The 26846-nt window shown below is 42.1% G+C and overlaps 1 protein-coding gene across 1 annotated transcript; it reads left to right on the top strand.

The window, feature by feature from the left end:
• The first annotated feature begins 2493 nt into the window (after positions 1-2493).
• Positions 2494-14752, top strand: LOC146992374 (aspartate aminotransferase, cytoplasmic-like). Its single transcript, XM_085785836.1, has 9 exons — positions 2494-2718; positions 5531-5712; positions 7083-7206; positions 8395-8507; positions 9605-9709; positions 9803-9953; positions 10040-10205; positions 11713-11855; positions 13501-14752. Exons 1-9 carry the CDS (start codon positions 2610-2612, stop codon positions 13638-13640), a joined length of 1233 nt encoding a protein of 410 aa, XP_085641962.1. The 5' UTR covers positions 2494-2609; the 3' UTR covers positions 13641-14752.
• Positions 14753-26846: the final 12094 nt, after the last annotated feature.

A 26846-nucleotide genomic window follows, 5' to 3' on the forward strand; every position in this document is an offset into this window, starting at 1 on the left:
TTGGACTTTTTGCAGTGCAAACAGGATCCATGTTCAGATTCATGAACCTGTCAGACCCACTGGTCCAGTCCAGCCCGGTCCAGACAGTCTGGCAGCTCGTTCCTCTCTGCTGCTCAGCTCAGCGGTCGTTCAGTTGTGTAAAAAGCCTGTGTGAGGAGTTTAGCCTGCAGTCAGCAGCAGGAGAGCAGGAGGCGAGGCCACAAAAACGTCCATCATGTCGACAAATTGACTCAATCAGCTTCATCCAGCAGCGCCCGGCCCTCGGCCCTTTGAAACCCAAAACTGTTGACGGTTCAGCAGAGTGTTTCTGGAGAGGGAGAGGGAAAAAGAGGGAGAGTGGAGGAGAAGAGGAGGAGGAGGAGGCCTCATCATCTCCGGCAGTGACAGAGAGTGTGTGTGTATAATGCTGTTGTCCTTGTTTTGTTAAAACAACTTTGGGTTTTAGACATTTGTGACAAGTGAGGTCAGATTCACCCGTGTGTGAGAGAGTTTGGGTGAGTTTTTATTAATGGGAAGTGTGTGTGTGTGTGTGTGTTTGTGTGTGTGTGTGTGTGTGTGTGTGTGTTAGAGTGAGTGTCACACTTCACTGACACAAAAACACGCTGCTCTAACTACAGGAGAGCTGGAAGTGGAGGCTGTACAGACGTGAAGTTGAGGCTATTCATCAAACACTTCAGATCAAACACACACTGAGAGAGAAAGAAGAAGCAGAAGAGAGAGAGAAAGAGAGAGGAGGAAAAACACACCTGGGTATTTGTACAACAGTACAATACCACACTTAAAAATACAACCCAAACTGCTGTACAATAAAACACACAAGCAACAATACAACTAAATGCGATAGAGGTAATCTACAGTAAAAACAAGCAATAAAACAATAATACAAAAGTGAAGACATATAAAACTTACTAAACTAAAATGGCAATGGAAAGAGATGAGTTGGAGAGGAAGTTTTAATGTGGGTACTGTGATGATTGAAGATGATGATGTCAAAATTATGATAATAATAACAAATTAAAAAGTGAACAGGTATTTACTCAGCTTTTACAGATTAAACAACCCAGCAAAGTACAAAAAACATCTTGTTTTCTATTTTCATTGATTAATCTGCTCATTAACTCCTCAGAGCAAGTCAGTATAACATAGTATAACATTTTATTATATAATATTCTTACACACTTTGCAACTATACTTCTACATAAAAAGGTAAAAAAAAAAAAAAGAAGAAAAAAAAGTAAATTTCTAAGGCCCGAAGAAAAGGTGGTTAAATATATTTAACATTTAATTATATAAATGAAGGATTTTATTATCATATGTTTTTGATGATTTGACCCTGAGGTAAACTGTGGAGTGAAAGTGAGAAGTGAGCTGGTGATCTGACACTGACCTCTGGTGTCAGGACACAGGAACTGACACTCATCATCACATCCACTCTGATATCCATTCACTGCTCATGACTCAGTGTATACAGCACAGACCTCACACACCTGTAAACTGACCTCATTCTCTCCTCTACTGCTAGAATTGTAAAACCTTTTTCCCCCCACTTTTTTTTGTGTCTGTCATTGAGTATTTTCTTGTCTTTCAAACAAAAACATAAGGAGTTTTACTATAAAGGCTGCAAGAAGAAGACTAGACAATAGCAGATAAAACCTCAATAAAAGAGTGAATAAATAACATAACATAACATCATAACAAGTGACAGGTGCATCTATTCTGCATAGAAAACAACTGTCAGGTCAGCAGTCTTCCACAGTGAACGGTGAACTTCATATGCTTATAGCTGAGCTCTTTTTAAGAACTTTTAACTTTATCTATTTTCTTTTATTTTACTTTTTTATTCTTCTTTGCTCCTGCTTTTAATTGTGTTTTTTTGTTGTTATACTGTTTTATGCTGTTCTTTAAAAAAAAAAGTTTTGTCTTTATGTAAAGCACATTGAGTTGCCTTGGTATGAAATCCACTATATAAATAAAGATGCCTTGCCTTGCTTTGCCTTAAATGTAGGCTACCTTTGTATTTTATACAGGCGCATTTCAATAAATTAGATCATTTATTTCAGTAGTTCAATTCAAATATTGAAACTAATATTTATATGGGGAAGAATGATCAAAAATGTATATAGACTGTTGTAGCCTATAAAATATACCATATATATGTATATATATAGATATATATAGTACAGTATCAGTATAGTAGTATATTTATCACAGTACTATAGTACTGATATAGATATATAAGGAAATAAATATTATACATTTAAATAACAAAAAATTAAAACAAAACATAAAATACAAAAAGTTGCTAATACTAACTTTATATCTAATACATAAATTCAAATAATTATAATAAAAACAAAATATTGTATTATTTTTATTGCCGTGCTCTCATTGGCTCTCTCAGCCGACGTCAGTTTTACGTGCCTTCCCATTGGCTGTCGGATTGACGCCTATATTCTATTCAGTTTGTCCTGAACCAGCAGCAGCAGCAGCAGCGGTGAAGGTGACGCCGCCGGCCGACTCTCTCTCTCTGCACTACCCGCCCCTGGAAGCAGCTTCTCCCGTCTCCTCCTCCTCCTCCTCCGCCTACAGCACCACAGACCGACCGAGCCATGTCCATCTTCAGCGACGTCCCGCAGGCCCCCCCCGTGGCCGTGTTCAAGCTGACGGCCGACTTCAGGGAGGACAGCCACGCGCAGAAGGTGAACCTGGGAGTCGGAGGTAAGTTAGGAGCGGCGGCTAACGTTAACGTTCACTAACTGACGGCTAATGCTAATGCTAATGCTAACGCCGATGCTAGTGCTGTTGCTTTGATTTGACCTTCGCTTTAAGCTAGTTAGCCGCGGAGCTAACTAGCATCACATTAGCTTCCCTTCGCTTTGACAGCTGCCTACACTCGTGTAAATGTCACAGTCACACACAACCCACTCACCCACTCACACCGGGGTGACAGCAGGGCCTCTGTCCGTGACATTATGGGCTTAATTTATTTTATTTATTAATTTTATTTTATTTATCGTAGCCATTAGCTGATGTCATGAACATCCAGCTAGTCTTCTTCCTGGGGTCCTTGAGTTACTATCATTTAATTACATACCGGTAATTAAAATACAAAGAATGTAAATAACAAGGCAAGGCAGTTTTATTTTGTATATTTATATTTATATTATTATTATTATTATTATTATTATTATTATTATTATTTTTAAACAGTTTGTTTCAAAGGGCTTTACATAGCATCAAAACAACATCCTCTGACCTTAGACCTTCACATCAGGGAGGTAGGAGGTAACAACAGCAAAGATAATATAAAAGGACTATTATTCAAATAAAATAATTTGATCAATGAATCCCAGGAAATACTTATGTAGTTTTCTCTTAAAATAACTCTTTCTTTGTGTAAAAGTGCTGGGATGAATCGTGTGCAACCAGTAAATTTTATGTTTTTTTCTTATAACACTGGTGAAACATAGAAGGGGCTAATGAAAAGGAAATGTGAATGTTTGGGTTGGGGAGCAGGGCAGGGCCTCTGTGACCCTGTGTGTTGTGATGATGGAGATAAAAACCACCCCGCAGGTGTGTTTTTATCCTCTCCCTCCCTGTCCTTGAACGCATCCTTCACTACTAAACCAGAGCCACTGAGCATCTGTACCGGTCCTGCTGGTTCTGGAGGAGCTGTCACATTATTCTGCTCCTTTAATCATTAATAACAAGGTGACAACCTAGCTGGTTAGCTTTAAAGGCTAGGAGCACTACATGTTTTATTTAACTTTGTTCTAATGGTCTAATGGATCAGGGTATAATCACGCAAAACCAAACCTACAGAAGGTCAAACTGAGCTTCCTTGTGAATCTGAATGTGTTTATTTGTCAGCAAGATTATAACTCATAAATGAGTTACCGTACATTTATTTTGTCTGGATCAGATTTTTTCTGCAAATGTAACGATAATATTATAAATCCCTGTCCTTGAACACATCCTTCACTACTAAACCAGAGCCACTGAGCATCTGTACCGGTTCTGCTGGTTCTGGACGAGCTGTCACATCTGGTTAGCTTTGAAGGCTAGGAGCACTATGCTTTATTTAAAGCTGTACAGAAAAGAAAATTGGATTGGAGCCCACTCTGGGTCTTAACATTAGTGTTATAACTCATCTATCAGACGATGTCGGCCAAACTTTGTGCAAAATTCTATTTTTGATTAAATCTAGGATGAAAGTGGGGTAGTTTTTTTCCGCATTGGATCAATTGAATGAAATTGAATCAAATTCGTTTTCCTTACTCGGGTAAACTCGTGCGGCAACAGGACAAACGGCCATTTCTGTACACCTTTAAGGAAGTAAACAGAGCTCTTTAGCATCTTAAAGATGTTTTCCACAGGAATGGAGGAAGAGCTGCTGCTGACTGCGGTTTAACTTCAGGGTCTAATCATGGAAAACCAAACCCACAGAAGGTCAAACTGAGCTTCATTGTGAATCTGAAAGTGCTTATTTGTTAGCGAGATTGCATCGCACCAACGAGTTACTTTCATTTTGCCCGGATTATATTTTTTCTGCAAATGTAACAATAATATTTATGATCCCTCTGGACTGTCTGCTGACACCGCATAGACAGATCCTCAGTCTTATCTTCAGTTTCCTGTTGTTTTCCTCTCCGTTGCCTCAGTGACTCAGACCTTCACCGTGCTTCTGCAGCTCGTTGCCAAAACACCTGAGAGCAACAAACCAGTTTGAACCGGAAAACAATGAGGATGATGAGCAGCTGAATGTCAGAGCTGCTATAGATCTATAGGAGAGGATCAATAATGTAGATGTGAGCAGCAGCAACAGCAGCAGCTCGTCACTGTCTGTCGTCCTGCTGGACTTTAGGTCGTTACTGTGACGTGGTCCGTTGCTGCAGCAGCCGAGCCACTGTGCCACTGCGCCGACGAGGCCAACGAGCCGTCGGTGTTTTGACCTCGTGCTGCTGCAGCTGCGGCGGCGAAGGCCTGATACCTGATCCAGAGAGGAGGCACGAGTTCTTAAGGAGTCAACTATACACACACACACACACACACACACACACACACACACACACACACACTTAGTTTAGTCTGGTTTCCAAGGGTGACCTTCAGAGTGTGTGTGAAATAAATACGGCCTGTGTTTCTCTCTCTTACACACTCTCTTTGTTTTATTGTTTGATGAAGTTGTCGTTTGGACGTTTAGTCTGAGTTAAGTTAAGGTGTTTTTGTGTCAGTTGATCAATAATCAATAGAAAAAAGGTTTATAAATGTTTATTGGTTTGTGTTTTGCTCATTTTGATTAAAATCCAGATGTGGCTGGACGTCATACAGAGGCTATAGTCCCCAGTTCGTGGTCCCTTTGCTGCATGTCGTTCCCTTTCTCTGTCTCCCCATGTCCTGTCTCTCTACAGCTTCTCTATTCATTAAAGGCCCGAAAAGACCAAAAGTATACTAACAAGAAAAGAATCTAGAGATATTTTCGTAGTTAAAAAGCGTCAGTGGCTCATCCTGCAGCTTTTTGTCCCTGCAGCTTACCGTACCGACGAGTGCCAGCCCTGGGTGCTGCCCGTGGTGAAGAAGGTGGAGCGGCTGATCGTGGACGACGACAGCCTGAACCACGAGTACCTGCCCATCCTCGGCCTGCCCGAGTTCCGCTCCGCCTCCTCCAAGGTCGCCCTGGGAGACGACAGCGCCGCCATCAAGGAGAACAGGGTGAGACGAGGAGGAGGAGGAGGAGGAGCGTGGTAACGAGGCTGCAAATGGTGAATTTTGACTAGTTCAGTGGTTCTCAAACCTTTTTTACATCAAGGACCCTAAATTGACACAAATTAAACCACGGACCCCCATTGGAAAAAATTTTGAAGCAAACACCAGAAATACACAAATATTTGTTCTGAGACTGAAGAACGTTACTTTTTTAGTCAATGTACATTCAAATAGGGGGCAATGGTGTGAATTTTTGTAAATATTGTAGAGAATTTTATGGAAAAAGGGGTAAGATTTCTTAAAAAAAAAACAAAAGTTAAAAATATTCTAGAACAGTGAGACAATTTCTCAAAAAAATCTATCTAGAAAAAGTGGTAAAAATTTCTCAGGAAACCCCCCAAAAATTCTCAAAAAAAAAAAAGTTTAAAAATTCTAGAAAAGTGGTAAAATTTCTCAAAAACAATTCTAGAAATAATTGGATTTCTCAAAAAAAAAAAAGTTTAAAAAATCTAGAAAAAGTGGTAAAAATTTCTAAAAAAAACCCCCCCCAAAAATTCTCAAAAAAAAAAAACTTTAAAAATTCTAGAAAAAGTGGTAAAATTTTAAGAAAAAGCACTTTGAGAACCACTGGACTAGATGATGGAGGACGAGTCGTTAGTCTGAGCTGTGACAGCGAAGTTTGATTTGTTTTGAATCAGAGATCTTAGACCACAATGTGGATTTGTTTTAGTTCACATCCTTTTTCTTCTTCTTAGTTTTAGTTGATTCGGATACAAAGTCCAACTTGAAACTGACGCTACATGATTCACAAAGAGTCCCGTTTTCATTTATGTTGAATGTTTTTCTTTCTCTTTCCTCCACACGTTGACAGTTTTGTGTCATGACCGAAGTACAAGAGAGAGTTCCTGTGCTGAGATCAAATGCGTTTCTGTGACGGTTGTTTCTCGTCCTTTTGTCCCGTTCTCACTTTGACGAAACGAAATCTGTTCTGCTTGGATTTCGTCTTGTTTTTACCCGTTGATGAAAGCGTCAATACGTTTCGTCAGCGTTTTTTATGTCGTACATTAGTTTTTTATTCAGGTATCGTCTCGTTTTTATCAGGAAATTGATGAAAGTGCAGAACACGATATTGAACTGGAAACCAGCTCAGGAATGAAGCTGAATTGCAAAAACCAGTTTCTTTAAAGCATAGAGTTGCACCTGTCTATACCTGAAGCACTTCCTGTTACATGTCAGGTGAATCAATAAATAAAATAAAACATTATTTGGATTGAAACGGTAGTTTTTTAAATTTGTAATAAACAAGAAAATACCATATTAACGCTTGCTGCTGGTTTCTCCCGGTTCTGACCCGGTTCTCGTCTCCGTCCTCTCAGGTGGGAGGAGTCCAGGCTCTGGGCGGCACCGGCGCTCTGAGGATCGGAGCCGAGTTCCTGCGGCGCTGGTACAACGGCACCAACAACACGGCCACGCCCGTCTACGTCTCAGCCCCCACCTGGGGTCGGTAACAACAATGTTTATGTTTATTCAGATCCCCATTAGCGTCTGCTATTCTTCCTAGGGTCAAAAACATACACACTGAGACAATAAAAGAATAAACATTCACTCTGGACAATACAGACATAGACATGAAACAATATAGACTAGGGATGTACATGATTAACCGTTTAACCGTTAACCGATAACAAGAACTTTGACCGATTAATACTATCGGTTATTTATTTATTTTATTAGCTCCTTATGTCGTCAACTCATGGGGGCGTGTCGACACGTGCAGAGTTCACGTGCCTTCAGTCATATTTCCCAGCAAAAAGTTACACAGGAGGAATGACAGTATGTGCAGCAGCCCCAGTGAAGGAAGATCAGACAATAAATGCAGCCTACATGGACATAGATGTCAATCACCTGTAACTACAGCGCTGAGAAAAAAAGAAAAAAAAAAGAGGACGTCGCTGCTCTCCAGTCGTTCAGCTGCAGCTCTCCTGCAGCTCCACAGAGGAGCTGTCAGAGGAGCTCTGCTGCTCCTTCAGTGGGGTGTTTGGCTGCACTTTATAAAAACAGTTCTACATTGGACGATCTAACCTCCATATGAGCGCGATCAGCTGAGACAGAGCGCACTGATCAGCTGTCGCGGTGCACGTGTGTATTTAACGGCAAAAAAAAAAAAAATTAGAGCGATACTTTTTTTTTTTTTTTTTGCCGTGCGCCGCAAGTGTCTTAATCTTATCGGTTAACGAGCGTCGGTTATCAGTCAGAAAAAAAATTCAAAATGTGCATCCCTAATATAGACCATATAGACAGATATGAAGCAGTATATACACTAACATTATATACATTTTCAACAATACCATGACTGACACAACAAAAGATTAACAAGACAAGGCGGCTCCAACTAGGTTTTTCCACTAATACCCATCTATTGATAATTGATTACACAATAACCCATATCCTTATATCAAGAACAACGTCCTAATAATGGAGGTTCTTTTATAAGTAATGTTCTGTTAGAGCTTTTTAAATGTAACTTAACGTAAAGTAAAACATCCATCAGCTGCATTTCTTGTTAAAAAATTGTGAAGGTTTTTCATGGACTCTTTGTGGTTTTGAGAGTTCTCAAGACAATCATGTGGTGTGTTTGAGGTTTTAAACGTCTGCTCTCCTTCCTCTTCGTCTTCCTCTTCCTCCCAGAGAACCACAACGCTGTGTTTGCCGACGCCGGCTTCAAGGACATCCGGCCGTACCACTACTGGGATGCTGCTAAGAGAGGCCTGGACCTGGCCGGTCTCCTGGACGACCTGGAGGTGAGGACGGACGTTGTTTTAACGTCGGGGTGGTGAAACTACCACCTGGTGCTGCCTCCTGTCAACCTACAGCTGCAACTCAATTAATTACAATGTCATGGAAAAGTTCATTTATGTCAGTAATTCAGTTGAACACACAGTGAAACTAAAACATTACATAGATCCATTACACACAGAATGAAACATTTCATGTCTTTATTTATTTAATTTCTTTCAATTGTAATGATTATGGCTTCACATTTAATGAAGACCTACCATTCAGTAATTTAAAAAAAAAATGAATATAACAAAAGACCAATTAAATAAAATGAACAAACATTTTTAATATGGAAGTGTTGTCCTTCTGAAAAGTGTGTCCATCTATATACACTCAGTACTTGGTTTGGTGGTTTTTTACTTGAACTACTGGAAGTGGACTTTTCCATGATATTCTAATTTATTAAGATGCACCTGTGTGTTTAGCCTCAAATGTGTTATTATTAATTTAAATAGCATAACACAAAGTGCTTAAAGTAAAAACAGATAAGAAGACATTGGGGTGGGGGATGGGGGGTTGAAACAAAAACAATTAGGACAAGGTAAGAGAAGATGAGTGAAAACTATTTCGAGAGATCAGTTGCGTAATAGGTTTCAAAAGGTTAATACAAAAGAGAAATCGTGCAGGAGAAAGCAGCAGTAACGAGATGTGAAGTCGTCTGACTCTTCATGGATCAAACAAACAGCTGCTGTGAAGTCACACGACTCTCAGCTCGTCTGTATTTAGCTTTAACAAAAAACAAAGTGAACGTAACAACAGACTGAGTGTGACTGTGAAATGATCCTGTGATCTCTTGGTCCTGTCACTTCTGGTCTCTGCTGCTCATGTGACGTAACACATAAACCGATGTAACTGATCAATAACTCTGGATCGTAAGCGCAGGTGAGGAGTCGGATCTATACAATAACAACATGTGAGGAAGCAACGGACAGAGATGAGAGGAGGGAAAAAAACAATAAAGAGAGATGACGAACAGAAGAAGGAACGGGAACACTTTGTTGTTTGTTTTCATACTTTATAATGATACTGACTCCTCCTCCTCCTCCTCCTCCGTCAACAGAAAGCTCCAGAACACTCCATCTTCGTCCTCCACGCCTGCGCCCACAACCCGACCGGCACCGACCCGACCCAGGACGAGTGGAAGAAGATCTCAGAGGTCATGAAGGTAAGAAGGAGCGTCTCATTCAGACTCGTTGGGCGGCTTCACTCTTCTCAGTGTTTTTAACTTAACTCTGTCTGTCTTTCTTTCTTTCTCCAGAGGAGGAACCTGTTTGTCTTCTTCGACTCGGCCTACCAGGGCTTCGCCTCCGGCAGCCTGGACAAAGACGCCTGGGCCATCCGCTACTTTGTCTCCGAGGGCTTCGAGCTCTTCGTGGCTCAGTCCTTCTCCAAGAACTTCGGCCTCTACAGTGAGTTCACCTGACGCACACGCACACACGAGAGACCGTGTCGCCCTGGAAACCTCAGTCGTGTAACTCCCTCCCCTCCCCTACAGATGAGAGAGTGGGGAACCTGACGGTGGTTGCCAAGGACAACGAGAATCTGACCCGCATCCTGTCTCAGATGGAGAAGATCGTCAGGACGACCTGGTCCAACCCCCCCTCCCAGGGCGCTCGCATCGTCGGCAAGACGCTCAACTGCCCCGAGCTGTTCGCCGAATGGTACCCGACCTCTGACCTCTGACAGTTAGCATTAACCGCTGTTAGCGTTAGAGCTAGTTAGCATTAACCGCTGTTGGCGTTAGAGCTAGTTAGCATTAACCGCTGTTAGTGTTAGAGCTAGTTAGAGTTAACTACTGTTAGAGCTAGTTAGCATTAACCGATGTTAGCGTTAGAGCTAGTTAGCATTAACCGCTGTTAGTGTTAGAGCTAGTTAGAGTTAACTGCTGTTAGCGTTAGAGCTAGTTAGAGTTAACTGCTGTTAACATTAGAGCTAGTTAGAGTTAACTGCTGTTAGCGTTAGAGCTAGTTAGAGTTAACCGCTGTTAGCGTTAGAGCTAGTTAGAGTTAACTGCTGTTAACATTAGAGCTAGTTAGAGTTAACTGCTGTTAGCGTTAGAGCTAGTTAGCATTAACCACTATTAGTGTTAGAGCTAGTTAGCATTAACCGCTGTTAGTGTTAGATCTAGTTAGAGTTAACTGCTGTTAGCATTAGAGCTAGTTAGAGTTAACTGCTGTTAACATTAGAGCTAGTTAGAGTTAACTGCTGTTAGCGTTAGAGCTAGTTAGAGTTAACCGCTGTTAGCGTTAGAGCTAGTCAGCTTTAACCGCTGTTAGTGTTAGAGCGAGTTAGCATTAACCGCTGTTAGCGGTAGAGCTAGTCAGCATTAACCGCTGTTAGCGTTGGAGCTAGTTAGAGTTAACTGCTGTTAGCGTTAGAGCTAGTTAGAGTTAACTGCTGTTAGCGTTAGAGCTAGTTAGCATTAACCACTGTTAGCGTTAGAGCTAGTTAGCATAAACGGCTGTTAGTGTTAGAGCTAGTCAGCATTAACCGCTGTTAGTGTTAGAGCGAGTCAGCAATAGCCGCTGTTAGCATTAGAGCTAGTTAGCATTAACAACGGTTAGCGTTACAGCTAGTTAGCATTGAGGAAAGTTAGCGCTCCAGCCTGTTAGCATGAGAGCAAGTAAGCATTAAAGGACGATTCCCGGCAAATTCAACCTGTGGCTCTAGTTTCCTAATATTTTAGGTCTATGAAGATTTTCTTTGTAACGTCTCCTGTTCTGCAGTAGTTCTGTCCATTGCCGCATCGCCATGGCAGCGTATAATGGGAGCGGATGGATCTTAGGCTGTTTACATCCCACAAAAGTCCGAAGACAATTTCATTATCCAGAATAATGACAATAAAGATACTCTGACTCTGACTGACTCTGACAAAACTGCAATGGCTATTCAAACATACACCGAGGGGTTGGTTCACTTAAAGAAAGCCGACATGTTTGTAAACGGAGTTGGAAAACAAAATCTCACGCAGAAGTAAAGTTGATGTGTTCAGATCACTGCAGAACAGGAGATGAAGCGAAAACCTGCACATTCATTCTGTTAAGAGCTAAAATGTTAGGAAACTACAGCCCCAGGTTGAATTTGCCCCGGAATTGTCCTTTAGTTGTTGGAGCCAGTTAGCATTGGAGACATTCAGAACGAGCGGTAGTTAACTCATCATGTCTGCAGGAAGGGCAACGTGAAGACCATGGCGGACCGGGTGCTGCTGATGAGGGATCAGCTGAAGGCCAAGCTGCAGGCTCTGGGAACCCCGGGAACCTGGGACCACATCACCCAGCAGATCGGCATGTTCAGCTTCACCGGCCTCAACCGTGAGTACTCAACACAAACACACACACACTCTACTGTTTTATGCACTTTATCTCAGATATTCTATGTAAACCCACACCCATGTAATTCTGGATAAACTAAACCTTGAATTTATATAATGTATGATACAGTCTGATCATGTTTTTAGCCCCAGTCCTGTTTGTTTTTTATTGAAAACCAGCTTAAAGAACAAGAAATAATTATTAACCCAAAGAAACTGTTAAAGCCCCAGTATGTAACTTATTTGGCTTTTTATTAGCAAAAATCAAATATGTCTTTACATATTTCACTGAAGTCGAATCACACCCGCATACAGATGAAAGCTTTCCCGTACCTTAGAATGAGTTGTTACAAGTCGTTACAAATACATAAGAGGGCGACGCACCGAACCGAGGCGGCCATGTTGCATCGCCATTTTTTACGTTCAGTGGCAGCGTGACCGTAGGTAACCACGGAAACTCAGCGGGGCTGTCGGCTCGGCTTGTTAAAACTGTCACCACTGTGTAGTGTGAGGAAGGATGGAGGCACTGGTGTTGCATTCAGGTGCAGTCAGGCAGACGGCCGTCGGCAAACCAACCGGATGTCATTTTACTCCACCAGAGAAAGACTGGGTCAGGTAAACAATAGGTTACGACATCGCCATGACAACATATTGTCACACCTGTATTGTTTTGCCTCGTGCTGGCGGACCCCTTGTTTACATAGACGCTTGATTATCCTGTTACATGCAGCGTCTGTTGTCTGTCTGACGTCTGCCCGATTTCACGTGAATGCAACATCAAGAATACGTTCAGATATGCAACCGCACAGCTAGATGGGGGGAATTCCTACATACTGGGGCTTTAAAAAAATAAGAAAATAAGTGACTTTTTTCTTTGTTTTGCTTTGACTTTCTTTGTTTCTTTCTCTTCCTGGAAGTGTTTGTCAGGGTTTTGGGAGATTGATCTTTATGTGATTTATGTGCCGATAATAAAAATAATACAAAACTAAAAGATCTAGAAATGACGACAATGACTACAAAAACAGGAGCTCATTTAATCCTGAAAGTTAAAGGGACAACAAGGAGTTTTGGAAAAGCAAAGTGTTTTCACACTACATTTATGAGCCTCCGCACCGTGAAATTCTTTGACCAGCGCAAGACAGATGTTTTCATTCATCAAGAATTAAAGTCAGAGGTTCAAAGACGATCACATACCGTCGTAGTTCCGACCATAAACGGCGATTCGGCGGCGTTATTCTCATAACTCGCGGCAAAACCGAAAGTAAAAAACGCTGGTCGGCTCGACCAGCATTTCCACCACCACTAATAATAACAACATAACGATATAGACAAAACGATATATTTATCGAAAATGGAGCCATTAACTAGTGTGGGTAACGGAGATTCATCCACATTAATGTGAGACTTTTTTATAACCAAATAGAAACTCCTCGTTGTCCCTTTAATGAATCCTTTACCTTTGATAATATAGTTCCAAATGAAAATGATTAATAGTCTTCCAGAGTTTTTATCCATGAGTTAAAAGTTCAGTCTCATCTTCCTGCTCAGTTTGTTCAGATAAAAACAGTTAAATATATTAGAACAAAGTCCTTTAGTTTTGTCCAATCTGTGTGACGTTATGTGTCGTTGTCGTTGTTGTGTTGCAGCCAAACAGGTGGAGTTCATGATCAAAGAGAAGCACGTGTACCTGATGGCGAGCGGCCGCATCAACATGTGCGGCCTCACCTCCAAGAACATCGACTACGTCGCTCAGTCCATCCACGAGGCCGTCACCAAGGTCCAGTAAAGGCCCCGCCTCCCGCTGACTCCGCCCAAGTCTCATCATGTCTGTACCCCCCCTCCCCCAACCTCCTCTTTTGCTTGTCCTCTCCTCTGATTGGATAAACTGCAGCCAGATTTCTTTCTGCAGTTGAACCAATGGGAGGTCGGACGCGTTTCTGTGCTCACGCAAAAATCTGTGGGAGGTGCAATGACTTTAGGGAAACACTTGAACGTCAGGTTTCGAGATAAAAAGCTAAAAACGTCTTTTCATCCAGGTTTTTTTTTTTTTTTTCCTACGTCGCCGCCTTTTTGTTTTCCACATCGTGTCTTTTTCGCTCTAGTTGTGTGTTGATCTCATGCTGGGCAGCAGAACGTCGGCCAGTCACATTATCACTATCACTATCATTATTATTATTACTATTATTGTGCTTCCACAATAACTTAAAGCACTTGAAACGCTTCGCTGTGTTGTATCCGTGGTAGTGAACAAACGGCAGCACAGGTCCGTTAATGTAAATAGACGTGATCACGGTTTGAGGTCGGACCATTTCCTGCTCAAGCACTGAGCTCCAGCTTCACCTCAGCACATTAAAATCATCATTTCATAATAAAAATAATTAACTGTTACTGAAATATAAATGAAGCAGCAATAGAAATGAATTTTTACGGTTCAGTGGAATCGGCACAATCAACTCAACCCGACTGATTTATGATGGAAGATGAATTAACGGTTCTCAGTTTAAAGCTGATTGTACTGTACGTGAATGCATGATGTGCCTCCATGTTGTTTTTGTTTTTTTTGCCTTGTCCGATCTGTGCAGCTACGTCGTAGTTCGTCCCGTCAGTCCAAGTTCACGCAGCGACTTTGTGCCAACGAACCGTGAACAAACCTCACCTCTGCTGTCGTTCCTCTCTCTCCGCCCCTCGGTGTCCTTACTGTGTCACAGGCAGCCAATGTAAAGTGACTTCGTCGCCGCCGTCGGCGTAGTAACGAGCCTCTCTGATCAGACCTCACAGCTCCGACACGCTCCCATTATGATGAAGATGATGATGATGATGTGTGTTGTTGTTGTTGTTTGCAATGGCACTCGGCAGTATGTGTTCATACTGGAATAAATTATAAACCACAGGAACAAACTGATCTCTGCTGACTTTTTTCTTTTGTCCAATGCACAGTTTCTGGGTCAATGACGTGATACAACTGATACAATGTCAAGTGGGGTAACCGCCGGTATTTTTTCATAAAAATCTATATACAGGAAAATATCTCTGGGCTCAAATGTGGAATAAAGGGAAATCCACTTTTGCAATGCAACACCATGTTTCTTAACAAATGTTTACATAATTTGTCACATTATTTAGAATCAGAAGTGGAAATTTGTCTTTTACTTGGCTCTCAGATATTTAGAAAGGACATGGTTAAAAAAAAACTGCAGTTAAAAGCAACAATTGGGTGTACATTATGATTTGTTGATAATATTGACAGCTGTTGAAATGAATGATGTAGAAGAAAAGCAGTGGTTTTAGGATAAGTCCTGCTCAGTGTTGCTAAAATGTATGAAAATTAGGGCTGTCAATAAATTGACCAATTTATCGATGAATTAATTGCATTCATCCACTCAAGACTGAAGCTTATAATGAATACTTATCTATGTTAAATCATCATTCATGTAGAATAATCACAAAGAAAGTATATTTAAATACAATGACTATAAAAAAAATAAAATATAATCACCTCGCCTATTAAAAATAATTATGCAAATAGTTAAATAGCTACATACTGATTTATTTTTCACAGACTTATGATTTTTTTTTTTTTTTTTAGTGAAGATGACTGGATCACCTATGTACTGCACTGTAACTTTTTTAAAACAACTTTATTGACAACAAGAGTATACACAGGACTGAATACAGTTAGATGAAATAAGTATACAACATTAATACACAACCAAACCATCATAAATACGCCAGGGGATGACAGCAAGACAGAAAAAACATAAACTTAAAATAAATATTTTGTAAAGCTTACAAAGATCATACATTTTAACAGCTTTTTTATTCTCACAATCACAGAGGGAGGAGATATATTGACCAACATGCAGACAGTTCCAAGAAGTTTGGCTTCTTACCAGAAAATTTAGACTTATGTATATAAAATTTGGATAAAATAATTAACAAATTAATCATATAAAACTGAGAATTTAGTTTAAAAAAAAAATCATATTCAGTGTAGCCAAACAAAACATTTTTCCAGCATAAATTCAACTGGGGATAAATATGATCACTGATGGTGCCAGGCTGCTCTTACTGCACTGTAACTTTTTTTTTTTTTTTCAAAACTTTGTTTCACAATACAAAAACAATTTTCATGGTAAAATGCAATTAATAATAATAAAGCACATTTATATTATATGCCAGGGGGAATTTATAAGTTTACAACAAAATTTTCAAGTTGTCACATATATTGATAGTCTTAGTCGCTTTCTGGTTGTTTGAAAATTTGATGGAGGTTATGTATTGCTTGAGCTCACCATTAAAAGCAGTAAAGGAAAGTTTTTTTTTAATGAACTTACATTTGTGAATATGAAATTTTGCCCTTAAAATAATAAGTTCAAGTTCAAGTTCACATTTATTTGTATAGCACAGTTAAAAAGACCTGTGACAGTCGTCCAAAGTGCTTCACAGAGCAGAGACAGAAACAAAGACAAATGCATGTGCAAGAAACAAAATGACATGCATACTATCACACATTTAATAAGGTTGATAATGAAAGTTATGTTAGCTAAAACAAAATAAAATCACCATCAACATTGATAGCAACAAAATTACAAATATCACTCCATAGTTTTTGCACAATAGGGCAGAGCCAAAACAAATGGGTCACAGTTTCAGCATGTAGCCTACTGTAACTGCAGCCAGAGTCAGAGCAAGTTGTCTGTCATCAATATGGCCGACTGTGAGCTCCGCCTGCGCGTAGTCCGACCCACCCCCTAGCTGGAGGCAGCCTGGTGCATCGGAAGCAGCCTGAGGTCTGCTGTGCTGTCAGACCATGGATGTATTATAATAGATCCACGAGCCAGAACCCTCTCACTGCAGACTCCATTTTACAGTTGACGGAGCAGGAGAGAAACTGAAGTCTGTAGTAGGTAAGTGTTAACAACACAACATTATGACCCTTTACAGACATACCACGCGACGCCATGACGGACGGCAGAAAGTGCTCAGTGATAACGTACTGCCATATGGGAGGCGTGCGTCCAACTGTCTTTTTTGTTATATTCGCTGTAGAATATCTCAGTTTTCTGTGTTTGCTTTTCCACTGGTAAGGAGTAAACGTCAAGTCGGGGCCACTCTCCCCATACAGCAGCTGCTCCTCCCTCCAGTTAACGGACCAAAAATGTAAAACCTGGTCCGACCTAGAGCACTGGAAAAGAGAGCAGCGACACCACCATAGACTCCCGTGGTAACTTTATTCTCCCCCTAGTGGCAGGATATGGGTATTGCAAATCCGCCCAAGAAACCCATTCACTCCAATGTATGTGTGTTGCCAACTTGCTTGTAAATTGATGAAAACTGCTGTGTTTTTGCTTTTAGGTGCCTTGGTCATATTAAGTTATGCTTATAATTTATTTATTTCAAAATTAAATACAAATATAACACATTTTTCATATTTTTGTTGATAATTGTATTAATTATTTGATTATATACAAGGCCAGTACCCACAAAAGCACATGTCCTCTGATAAGTTAATCTTATTTCAATTTAATATTAAACTGTGAAAAAGTTATTTAAAATGCATAATATATATGTGAGATGAACTAGCAAATTTTAAAAAGCATTTAAAACTAAAATCAATGGATTTTCAAAAAATATTTAATTAATAATAATTAATTCTCTGTCTGACTGTGGTGACACATATATGACAGTGTTGACAAAAATATCCAAATCATCCACAGTGGAGGCTAAAATATAATAATGCAGCCTAATAATTAATGTTTACAATAAACAGAATTAATAGTAATTTGATGTGTAATAATTCTTTATCCTCTTTATTAACAATATACATAATTTTTCTTCTACACTTAGGCCATGTTACACATATTCACATTGGTCACATTCCATAATATAATTAAAATGTTTATTTTATTTTATTTAATTGAATGTACTTACAATTAAATATAGAATTGAATACACTTGGTGATTTACTGATGAAAATGTTGCATGCATTTTAAGGAAGTATGGTGAGGCCCGGGAGCCCAGATGACAGATATTTTGCATAAAAACACACTCACAAATGACGTCAGGATTGAAGCTGAACCAACTAGTGGTACCAAGCAGTAACAGCATGAGGCGGTAGATTTTAAAGATATGGGCTGTTTTATTTAGCAATGTTACCTGTCGCAATGATGCGACCTTGGCGTCTATAGGGTGAAGCCACTGTCACCACTGTCAGACTCCGTCACCACTGTCAGATTAAAGTTTTTTGTTGTTGTGAAATAGTATGTTTTCAACCTGTTATTCCAAAGCAGGTGATGTACTAAAGGAGCCTTTTTCTTTAAATCCAAAAATGTGTTCATTTGTGTTTAGGGATGCAAACAATTAATCGACTATCGATTAATTGTCGATAAGAATTTAATCGATTAAATTAAATTACTTGCAATTAATCGTTCCTTTTCAATGGGAGTTTTACTGTGAAATGTAAACAAGTGTAACCGTGTAGATTATTATGTGTTTATTATTTTAATTATTATACATTTTATGTTATTACCCTAAACATTATTTGTATTATATTACGTCATGTCATTGGTTTTATTTTGTGTTTAAATTATGAGGTATTATTAATTTAATTAATTATTTAATTTAGTCTATAATATTTTATCACCCTCAGTGTTTCCCTGCAGGGATGTTTAGAAGATAGAGAGAAAGTATGAGTAGTATGATGTTGGTTCCGCTTGCCCTTGTTTTGGTGGGGACCGGTTATACAGACACTCCAGAGAGAGTTCTCCTCTGCCCCTCGTGTGCGTTACCTCGTCGTTGAACCTCACCTGTAAGTGAAGTAAATAAAGTCTTCCTGTCCTGCCGTAACGGTGCCTTTTTATTGAAGAAGTATTTTCACCCTTGTAACCCGCAATACCCACGGTCCTGGCACGCTACCCATCCAGAAACCAGGGTTACAAACTGGTGGCAGCGGTGTTACTTTTTTTTCCTCCTTTTTTTCTTCCGTGAATTAGCCGAGGCAGTCAACTAGCTAACGCCGTGTGGAATCTACCAGACTACAGGCCGCCAGCGCAGCACTCTGCAATTTTTTTTTTCACATTCTTCTTGAGGAGACGGTTTTGTGGACAGTGCTACAGTGCTAACGGGGGCCGGAGTTTTTTTTTCACCTGGTCGTTTTAAGTTGGACAGTTGGGAATCATGTCGCTGCAGTCAGTTGCGAATGGCGCTGAGGACATCGTTGAGGACAACGACTCTCACTCCGACAGTGACGGTGACGGTGAAAGCGGCGCGACCCGGAGGGACAAACCAAAGACGGTTCTTCACTACAGAGTGGAGTTGCCGCCATACTTTCACGGCGATGGTAAGGACAAAGAAAGTTTTTCTCTGTGGAAAACAAGACTGGAACTAGCAGTTAAAGCGTGTGCAGAGGGACAGCAGCTAGATATTGCTACGATACTTCCCACTCGTCTAAGCGGGGATGCACTAGCGTATTGGCTGTCTTTACCACCAGATGTGCAACAGGACTATGATAAATGTGCAGCTAAGCTGAATGAAGTTTTTGGAAGAAAACAATTCTTGCTGCATTTTCAGACATTTGTAAATGCCAGACAGCGCCTGCCTAAAGAACCCTTAGAAGTTTATGCTGCAGAAGTTACTAGACTAGTACTAGAAGCTTTCCCAGAATATGGCAAACCAGCTATTGCCATGGAACGCTTCAGAAGATTTGTTGCTGGTCTGGACCCCATTCTTCAGTCCAAATGTCACGAGCATGGTGCAGCTACTCTCGAGGATGCTCTAGCTGTTGCATGTAAATGGGAACGTGCACAAGAGGCATTGAAACTTCTTCCTCCACCTGTCATTGCACCTGCACTCACGCCTTCTGCTATTCCTGCTCCACACGAGGAACTGTTTGCAGCTATGGTGTCAACCAGACATAAGAAATCTCAGTCAGACCCGTCCTCTGGACTTTTTGAGGCAGTTAAACAGCTCTCTAATGACCTTCATGCTCTCCGGCTGGAAGTTTCTCAGCTGGGACGTAATCCTGACCTCGCAGCGCAACACTGCATTCCACATGTTGCTGCTTCCACCCAAAGATATGACCAACAAGATGAACAGAGGTATCAGCGTGGCAGAGAAAGATACCGTCGCTCCCCATCTGCGTCACCTGACCGTGGCGGATACTCTCCTGCACGACATCATCACAGATCCAGCTGGTCCCACAGTGATCATGACCATCACAGGTTCAGCCGGTCCAGCAGTGATCATCGCCCCAGATATCCCTCTACTCACCGTGACAGACGATACTCACCTACTCCTCCATCTTCTTCACCTCATCGATATGATCATCACTCTGCTTACCAGCAGGATCGCTTCAGGCGGGGCAGCCCAGACAGGCGCTACTCCCCTCATCGTCCAGGTCCACGAGACCCACATCATGGTGACTCTCACAGACACGCCTCCAATGACTCTGACAGATCCAGGTATGATTCACACTCTCCCCTCTCTGCCAGGCAGGGACACCAACAACGAGGAGAAAGAGACTATCGTGTCAGCTTCACTGAAGAAGACCCCTGTCAGGGAAAAGAGTGGTAGCAGGTGCTGAGGGCCAAGTGTCTGCTGCTACCAAACGTGAGGCCCCACAACAGAAGTCACCTCTCCCTTGTAAAGCTCCCACACGTTATGTGATTTCTATCATAGAGAACATTGCCACTAAAGTCTTCTTAGACTCAGGGTCAGACATTTCACTGATTAGTGAGGCCTTTAGGATGTCAGTCCCCTCTCTGAGAACTAAACCCATGCAGCGCTCTGAGCTTTTACCTAGGGCAGTGACTGGTGACTATTTAGATAACCTAGGCACACTTCCTATAACCATCAGGCTAGGTAATGAGATGTTCACCCACATAGTCCAAGTGGTCAGGAACATTACACAGCCAGTAATCCTAGGTTGGGACTTCCTGCTTTCACACCATGCTGTATTGAACGTAGGGGAAGGTAATTTGAAAGTGGGCAGCAATACCACTGTTCCTCTCCTGCGTGCTACTGATGTGGCTCCTTTGAGCTGCCATGCTGTCACACTATCACCCATAGTTGTTCCTGCTATGTCACAGATGACTGTTTTAGCTAAGGTTCAGCCCACTATTGGTGTAACTGATCTTGACACAGACTACACAGGTGTCCTAGAGCCAGGTCCACCTAGCTTCCAGGGCCTGTTAGCAGCACGGACGCTAGCTCATGTACAGGCAGGGTTGACTCATGTTAGAGTAATGAACCCCACTAATACTGAGCTCCACATTCCATCTGACACCAGATTAGGTGATTTCCATGCACTTGATGAAGACCACGAGGTTGAGGTCCATGTTGATGAACCTAGTGTATCCACAGTTACAGCTAGGACAGAACCATCTTTTCAACAGTTGTTACCAGATGTTGATCTCAGTCGGGCAGAAATTACTGATGAACAACGACACAAGCTTCAGTCTTTATTGATGTCATACAGTGATGTTTTCAGTGCTCATGACCAAGACTATGGACACACAAACATAGTTAGACACAGTATCAGGACAGGAGATACTCCACCCATTAAACAGAGAGCATACAGAACCTCACCCAACATGAGAGCAGAGATAGACAGGCAAGTTCAGCAGCTCCTTTCACAGAACATCATCGAAGAAAGTTGTAGCCCCTGGTCTTCCCCTGTTGTGCTCGTTAGAAAGAAAGATGGTAGTTACAGGTTCTGTATTGATTATAGAAAGATAAATGCAGTCACCATTAAGGACTCATATCCCCTGCCACGACCTGCGGATGCTCTTGACAGCCTCTCCGGTGCTTGCTGGTTCAGCACCATGGACTTATGTAGCGGATATTGGCAGGTCGAGCTTGAAGCACAAGACAAGGAGAAAACAGCTTTCAACACTGGAAGTGGACTGTACCAGTTCAAGGTTATGCCTATGGGCCTAACCAATGCTCCACCGACATTTCAGAGACTAATGGAGCTGGTGCTCCACGGCCTGCACTGGAAAGAGTGTTTGATTTATCTGGATGATGTCCTTGTTTTCAGTCGCTCTTTTGCAGATCACCTCCAGAGTCTCACTGAGGTTTTCAGCCGTTTCCGCTCAGCTGGTCTCAAGTTGAAAGCCAAGAAGTGCCAGTTTGCACAAACACAAGTCACCTTCCTCGGACACGTGGTCTCCAATCAGGGACTGCAACCAGATGCAAGGAACCTTGAGAAGGTTCGGAGATGGCCTACACCCAGGACAGCTACAGAGGTGAGAGCATTCATTGGACTGTGCTCTTACTACCGTAGGTTCATCAAAAACTTTTCCGTCATTGCAGCTCCATTGCACACTCTCACACACAAAGGAGCAATCTTCAAATGGACTGTTGAATGTGAGGATGCGTTTCAATCCCTGAAACATGCTCTCACTCACCCACCAATTGTGGCACATCCCATTTTCACGCAACCTTTTCTCCTGTACACTGATGCTTCACAGGGCAGCATTGGCTCTGTGTTGTCTCAACGTCAAGATGATAAAGAACGTGTTATTGCCTACGCAAGTCACACACTCAGTCCCTCTGAAAGGAAATGGTCTACATTTGACCGTGAGTTCTGGGCAGTTGTTTGGTCTGTGAGACATTTTAAACACTTTCTCTCTGGCAGCACATTCACTGTGATTACAGATCATAAGCCCCTCCTGAGTCTGAAGAAAACCCCAGTGGACAGCGACCCTACTGGGAGACGCAGTCGATGGATCTTTGAGCTGGATGTGTACGACTACAACATCTTACACAGAGAAGGCAGACAGCACGCTAACGCAGATGCCATGTCCAGACGTCCGACCACTGAGGTTCATAACAAAGCTGTCCAGTGTGTTACCTCTTCCATCACCACCACAGACACCACAGCATCGCCTAGCAGAGACGCAAATGACAACACTGACACAATTTTGCCAGAACTTAGCCACACACTTTCTGTTGACCTAGATAAACTGCAACAACAACAGCATGAGGATGAATGTCTCAGGGAGGTTATTGCATGGCTACATGATAACAAGCACCGGCCACCCATTGGTCGTTTAAAACACTCCTCCCCCACACTGAGGAAACTGTGGCATGAATTTCCCAAATTGCTAATTCGGCAGGGAATTTTGTGTAGAAAGGTCAAAGCAAACCCAAACACACCTGTTAACTTCCAGGTTGTTTTACCCACAGCTCTCATTTCCACCGCATTGACATGTTTACATGGTAATCAGTTCAGTGGTCATCTGAGTGCGGAGCGCACACTTCAAAGAGCTAGACGTATCTGTTATTGGCCATATATGACCCGTGATATCCACAAGTTTTGTGTTGAGTGTTTGCCATGTCAGACACGGAGCTGCCCCACACCACATGAAAGAGCTCCCCTGCAGCCTATCCAAGCTGAGAGGCCGTTTCAGAAAGTGGCCGCAGACATCACTGAACTTCCTGTTACGTCAGCTGGCAATAGATATGTTCTTGTAGTTATGGACTATTTCACCAGATATGTCAACCTCTTCCCATTGAAGGATCAACGTGCCACTACTGTGGCAAAGTGTATTTTTGAGGAGTACATCAGACATCATGGGGTGCCGGAGTCACTTCACACTGACCAAGGGAGACAGTTTGAGTCAGACCTCATCAAGCATCTCTGTGGTTTCCTTGGCATTAATAAGACCCGCACATCACCATACCACGCCCAGTCAGATGGCATGGTTGAGAGACTGAACCGGACACTCAAAGATCAGCTTGCTAAATACATTGTTGAAAGTAGTGGTGAATGGGACCAGTATTTGCCACAAGCTGAGCTCGCCTACAATTCAAGTGTTCATTCAAGCACTGGGTTTTCCCCTTTCTTCTTGGTTAATGGTAGAGAACCTAACTTGCCACTTGATGTTATGCTGAACTGTTGTCCCACTGTAACCTCTTCTACCCCCGGTACACCAGCAGCTTATGCAACACACCTTGCCACACGCTTGTCACGTGCGTTCAGAGAAGCAGCTCACAACTCTGCTACAAACAAGCAGCGTCAGAAGACCCAGTATGACAAAAAGGTTGTGTTCCACCCACATCAACCAGGTGACTTAGTTCTCCTGGATGATCCTGCACGAAAGATGAATAAGCTGGCTCCCAGATGGAAGGGTCCCTATGTGATCCTGCGGCGCATGAGCAATGGTGGTTACCCAGGTGTTACATATGAGATCAAGGATCCAAGGAGCACAGGCTCACGAGAATGGATTGTTCATCATAACAGACTGAAAGCCTACAAAGGGACTTTTCCAGCTACCTCTCCTGTCAGACAGGCACCAACTGTTCCTGCTGAGGTGGGCACAGCACCAGCCCCTCGCCTCACGGCCTTGTCAGGGGCCTTGCCTTTTCGCCCTCCCACCCCTCCACATGTGCCTGATGGTGCTGAGAAACAGCCCACACTGACTTCAGTCAGGAGTGCTGCTCGACGCAGTATTCCACCCTCTCCTCCTCACTCATCACCCCCCTCTTCTCCCTTCTCTCCCTCATCCCCCTCCTCCCCTGGTGGCCCCACAAGCCCCGCTACACCTCAGTCACTCTCTCAGGAACCTGTGGGCCTCATGTCCCGCAGTGGCCGCCAGGTGAAGCGTCCACTTAAATACAAAGACTTTGTCACTTAATGGACTGTGATTGCACTTTGACACCCCCTCACATGTTTTGTTTCCTGCTATTGAGGGTGTGGTGATATGTTATGTTTACATGCCTGTTTGTATTGTCTTGCATATGTCAGGGAATGTACATGCACATGTTCTATGTCGTATTTTCCTGTGAATTACTGATAAGCTGAATTTATAGACGTATTCCACCTTTACATATGTTGGGTAATCGTCTCATGTGTTTTCCTGTGTGCTATGGCAGGCAGTTGTTGAAATGAGGACATTTCTACTTGTAGCAAGGGAAGACTGTAACCGTGTAGATTATTATGTGTTTATTATTTTAATTATTATACATTTTATGTTATTACCCTAAACATTATTTGTATTATATTACGTCATGTCATTGGTTTTATTTTGTGTTTAAATTATGAGGTATTATTAATTTAATTAATTATTTAATTTAGTCTATAATATTTTATCACCCTCAGTGTTTCCCTGCAGGGATGTTTAGAAGATAGAGAGAAAGTATGAGTAGTATGATGTTGGTTCCGCTTGCCCTTGTTTTGGTGGGGACCGGTTATACAGACACTCCAGAGAGAGTTCTCCTCTGCCCCTCGTGTGCGTTACCTCGTCGTTGAACCTCACCTGTAAGTGAAGTAAATAAAGTCTTCCTGTCCTGCCGTAACGGTGCCTTTTTATTGAAGAAGTATTTTCACCCTTGTAACCCGCAATACCCACGGTCCTGGCACGCTACCCATCCAGAAACCAGGGTTACACAAGCAAAGCCGACATAATGTAGCGGATCTCTGTGTAAACTTGTGCAGCGCACTGCAGGACACAAGGGAGAGAGGGAGAGGAGGTGAAAAGAGACAACACTGTTACCTGTTGTAGCTATACGGGACTCGGGCTGTACCATCGCTAACACACAGACGACCAGTGAGTAACGAGTCAAAAAGCCGCCGACACGGAGCTGCCTGAGGAGTTGTAATGCAGCCTGAACGCAGCTCAAACTGACCCAGTGCCTCAGCACGGCAACCAAGCTTTGATAAACACACCGGATCCGCGCTGGTTTACAGTATCCTACCGTAGTTTAGCCGGTCGCTACCGGAGCTTAATTTTTTTTTTTTAAAAAAGAAAAGAAAAAAAAGCGCTCGTTGCGGTGCCGCGGAGAACAGCGCGTGTGTCCAAGCTGTGTTGGTTTATGTAACTTAAGGGGACAAATGAACCACATGTTTATTGTCATGCATTGCTGATGGGCATTGTTTCTCAATAAATTAGAAAACCCTTTCCTATCATTCCCCTTTTCCGTGCGTGGTTGAAGGAGACTGACTCGCATCCACACTCCCACTCCTCCTGTGCCGAAATGTCACCTTAAGTCACATAAACCAGTACGGGTGTGTGGACACAACCACCTACTGTATATTGTTGTCAGCACCTCATCACCGCTGGTGTTTAAAGGCTCCGTTCTTTCTGCAGTCAGGTTAATGCGCACATCCACCGTGTTGGTAAACAAATAATCCCTCTATATCAACGGAGGCAACCGTGCTTGATCAGCTTGGGTTGGAGGTGGTGTGAGTGCGGGCCAGCGGGGGAGAGGGGGGCATTCGGGCTTCAGCGCGGTACGGTACAACTGGCCCTAGTGTGAGTGCGTCCTTATTTGTGGCCGCTGCAGCGCCACACGGGCTTTGCCTTTCAGCAATCAAGCGCTGTTTTTGTCTTTGTTAATAACAATAACGGCAACAGCTGTCGGCAGCTGAGATCGCTGTGCCGTCACCATAGAAATGCAAGACGCATTACGGCTCATTCGCAAAATACCTTTCAATGGAAACACTCGCAAATGGCAATTGCACTTTTTCGAAGTTTCAGAAATATCGCTTTTATTTTGCGAAAATCTGTAATGGAAACGCAGCTCTCTCACCTCATCTCATCTCATTATGATAGGACTTCAACCTCAGAGCTCTCTGTCCCAAATAACGTGCTACTTAAACATTTTCATTGTGCTGTGCTCTTAAAATAAATTAACAAATACTAGTGTAAAGTCCATAAGGAATGTTGATCTTAAATTTTCCCCTTAAATTTAGGTTCTCAGGAAAATCGCCGCTTATCAATTAATCGATCATCGATCGATAAGGTCTATCAACTATCGATTAATGAATTACTCGATAATTTGCATCCCTATTTGTGTTCAAAACTGTCATTTCCTATATTTAATTCAAATAATAAGACTTGCATGATGTCAGAGTTTTCAAAGTGCACACGTAAAACAGCATAAAAAGTGATTAAAAGAGAATATTAAACATTTAGCAACAATATTGTGTACTTAAGGTAAAGGCATATTCTATGAACTGTTCTAAATCTATATCAGACCAAATAAATAG

Source organism: Trachurus japonicus, chromosome 1 (assembly GCF_045865225.1).
Source record: "Trachurus japonicus isolate A0001 chromosome 1, Traja_1.0".
Lineage (NCBI taxonomy): Eukaryota > Metazoa > Chordata > Actinopteri > Carangiformes > Carangidae > Trachurus > Trachurus japonicus.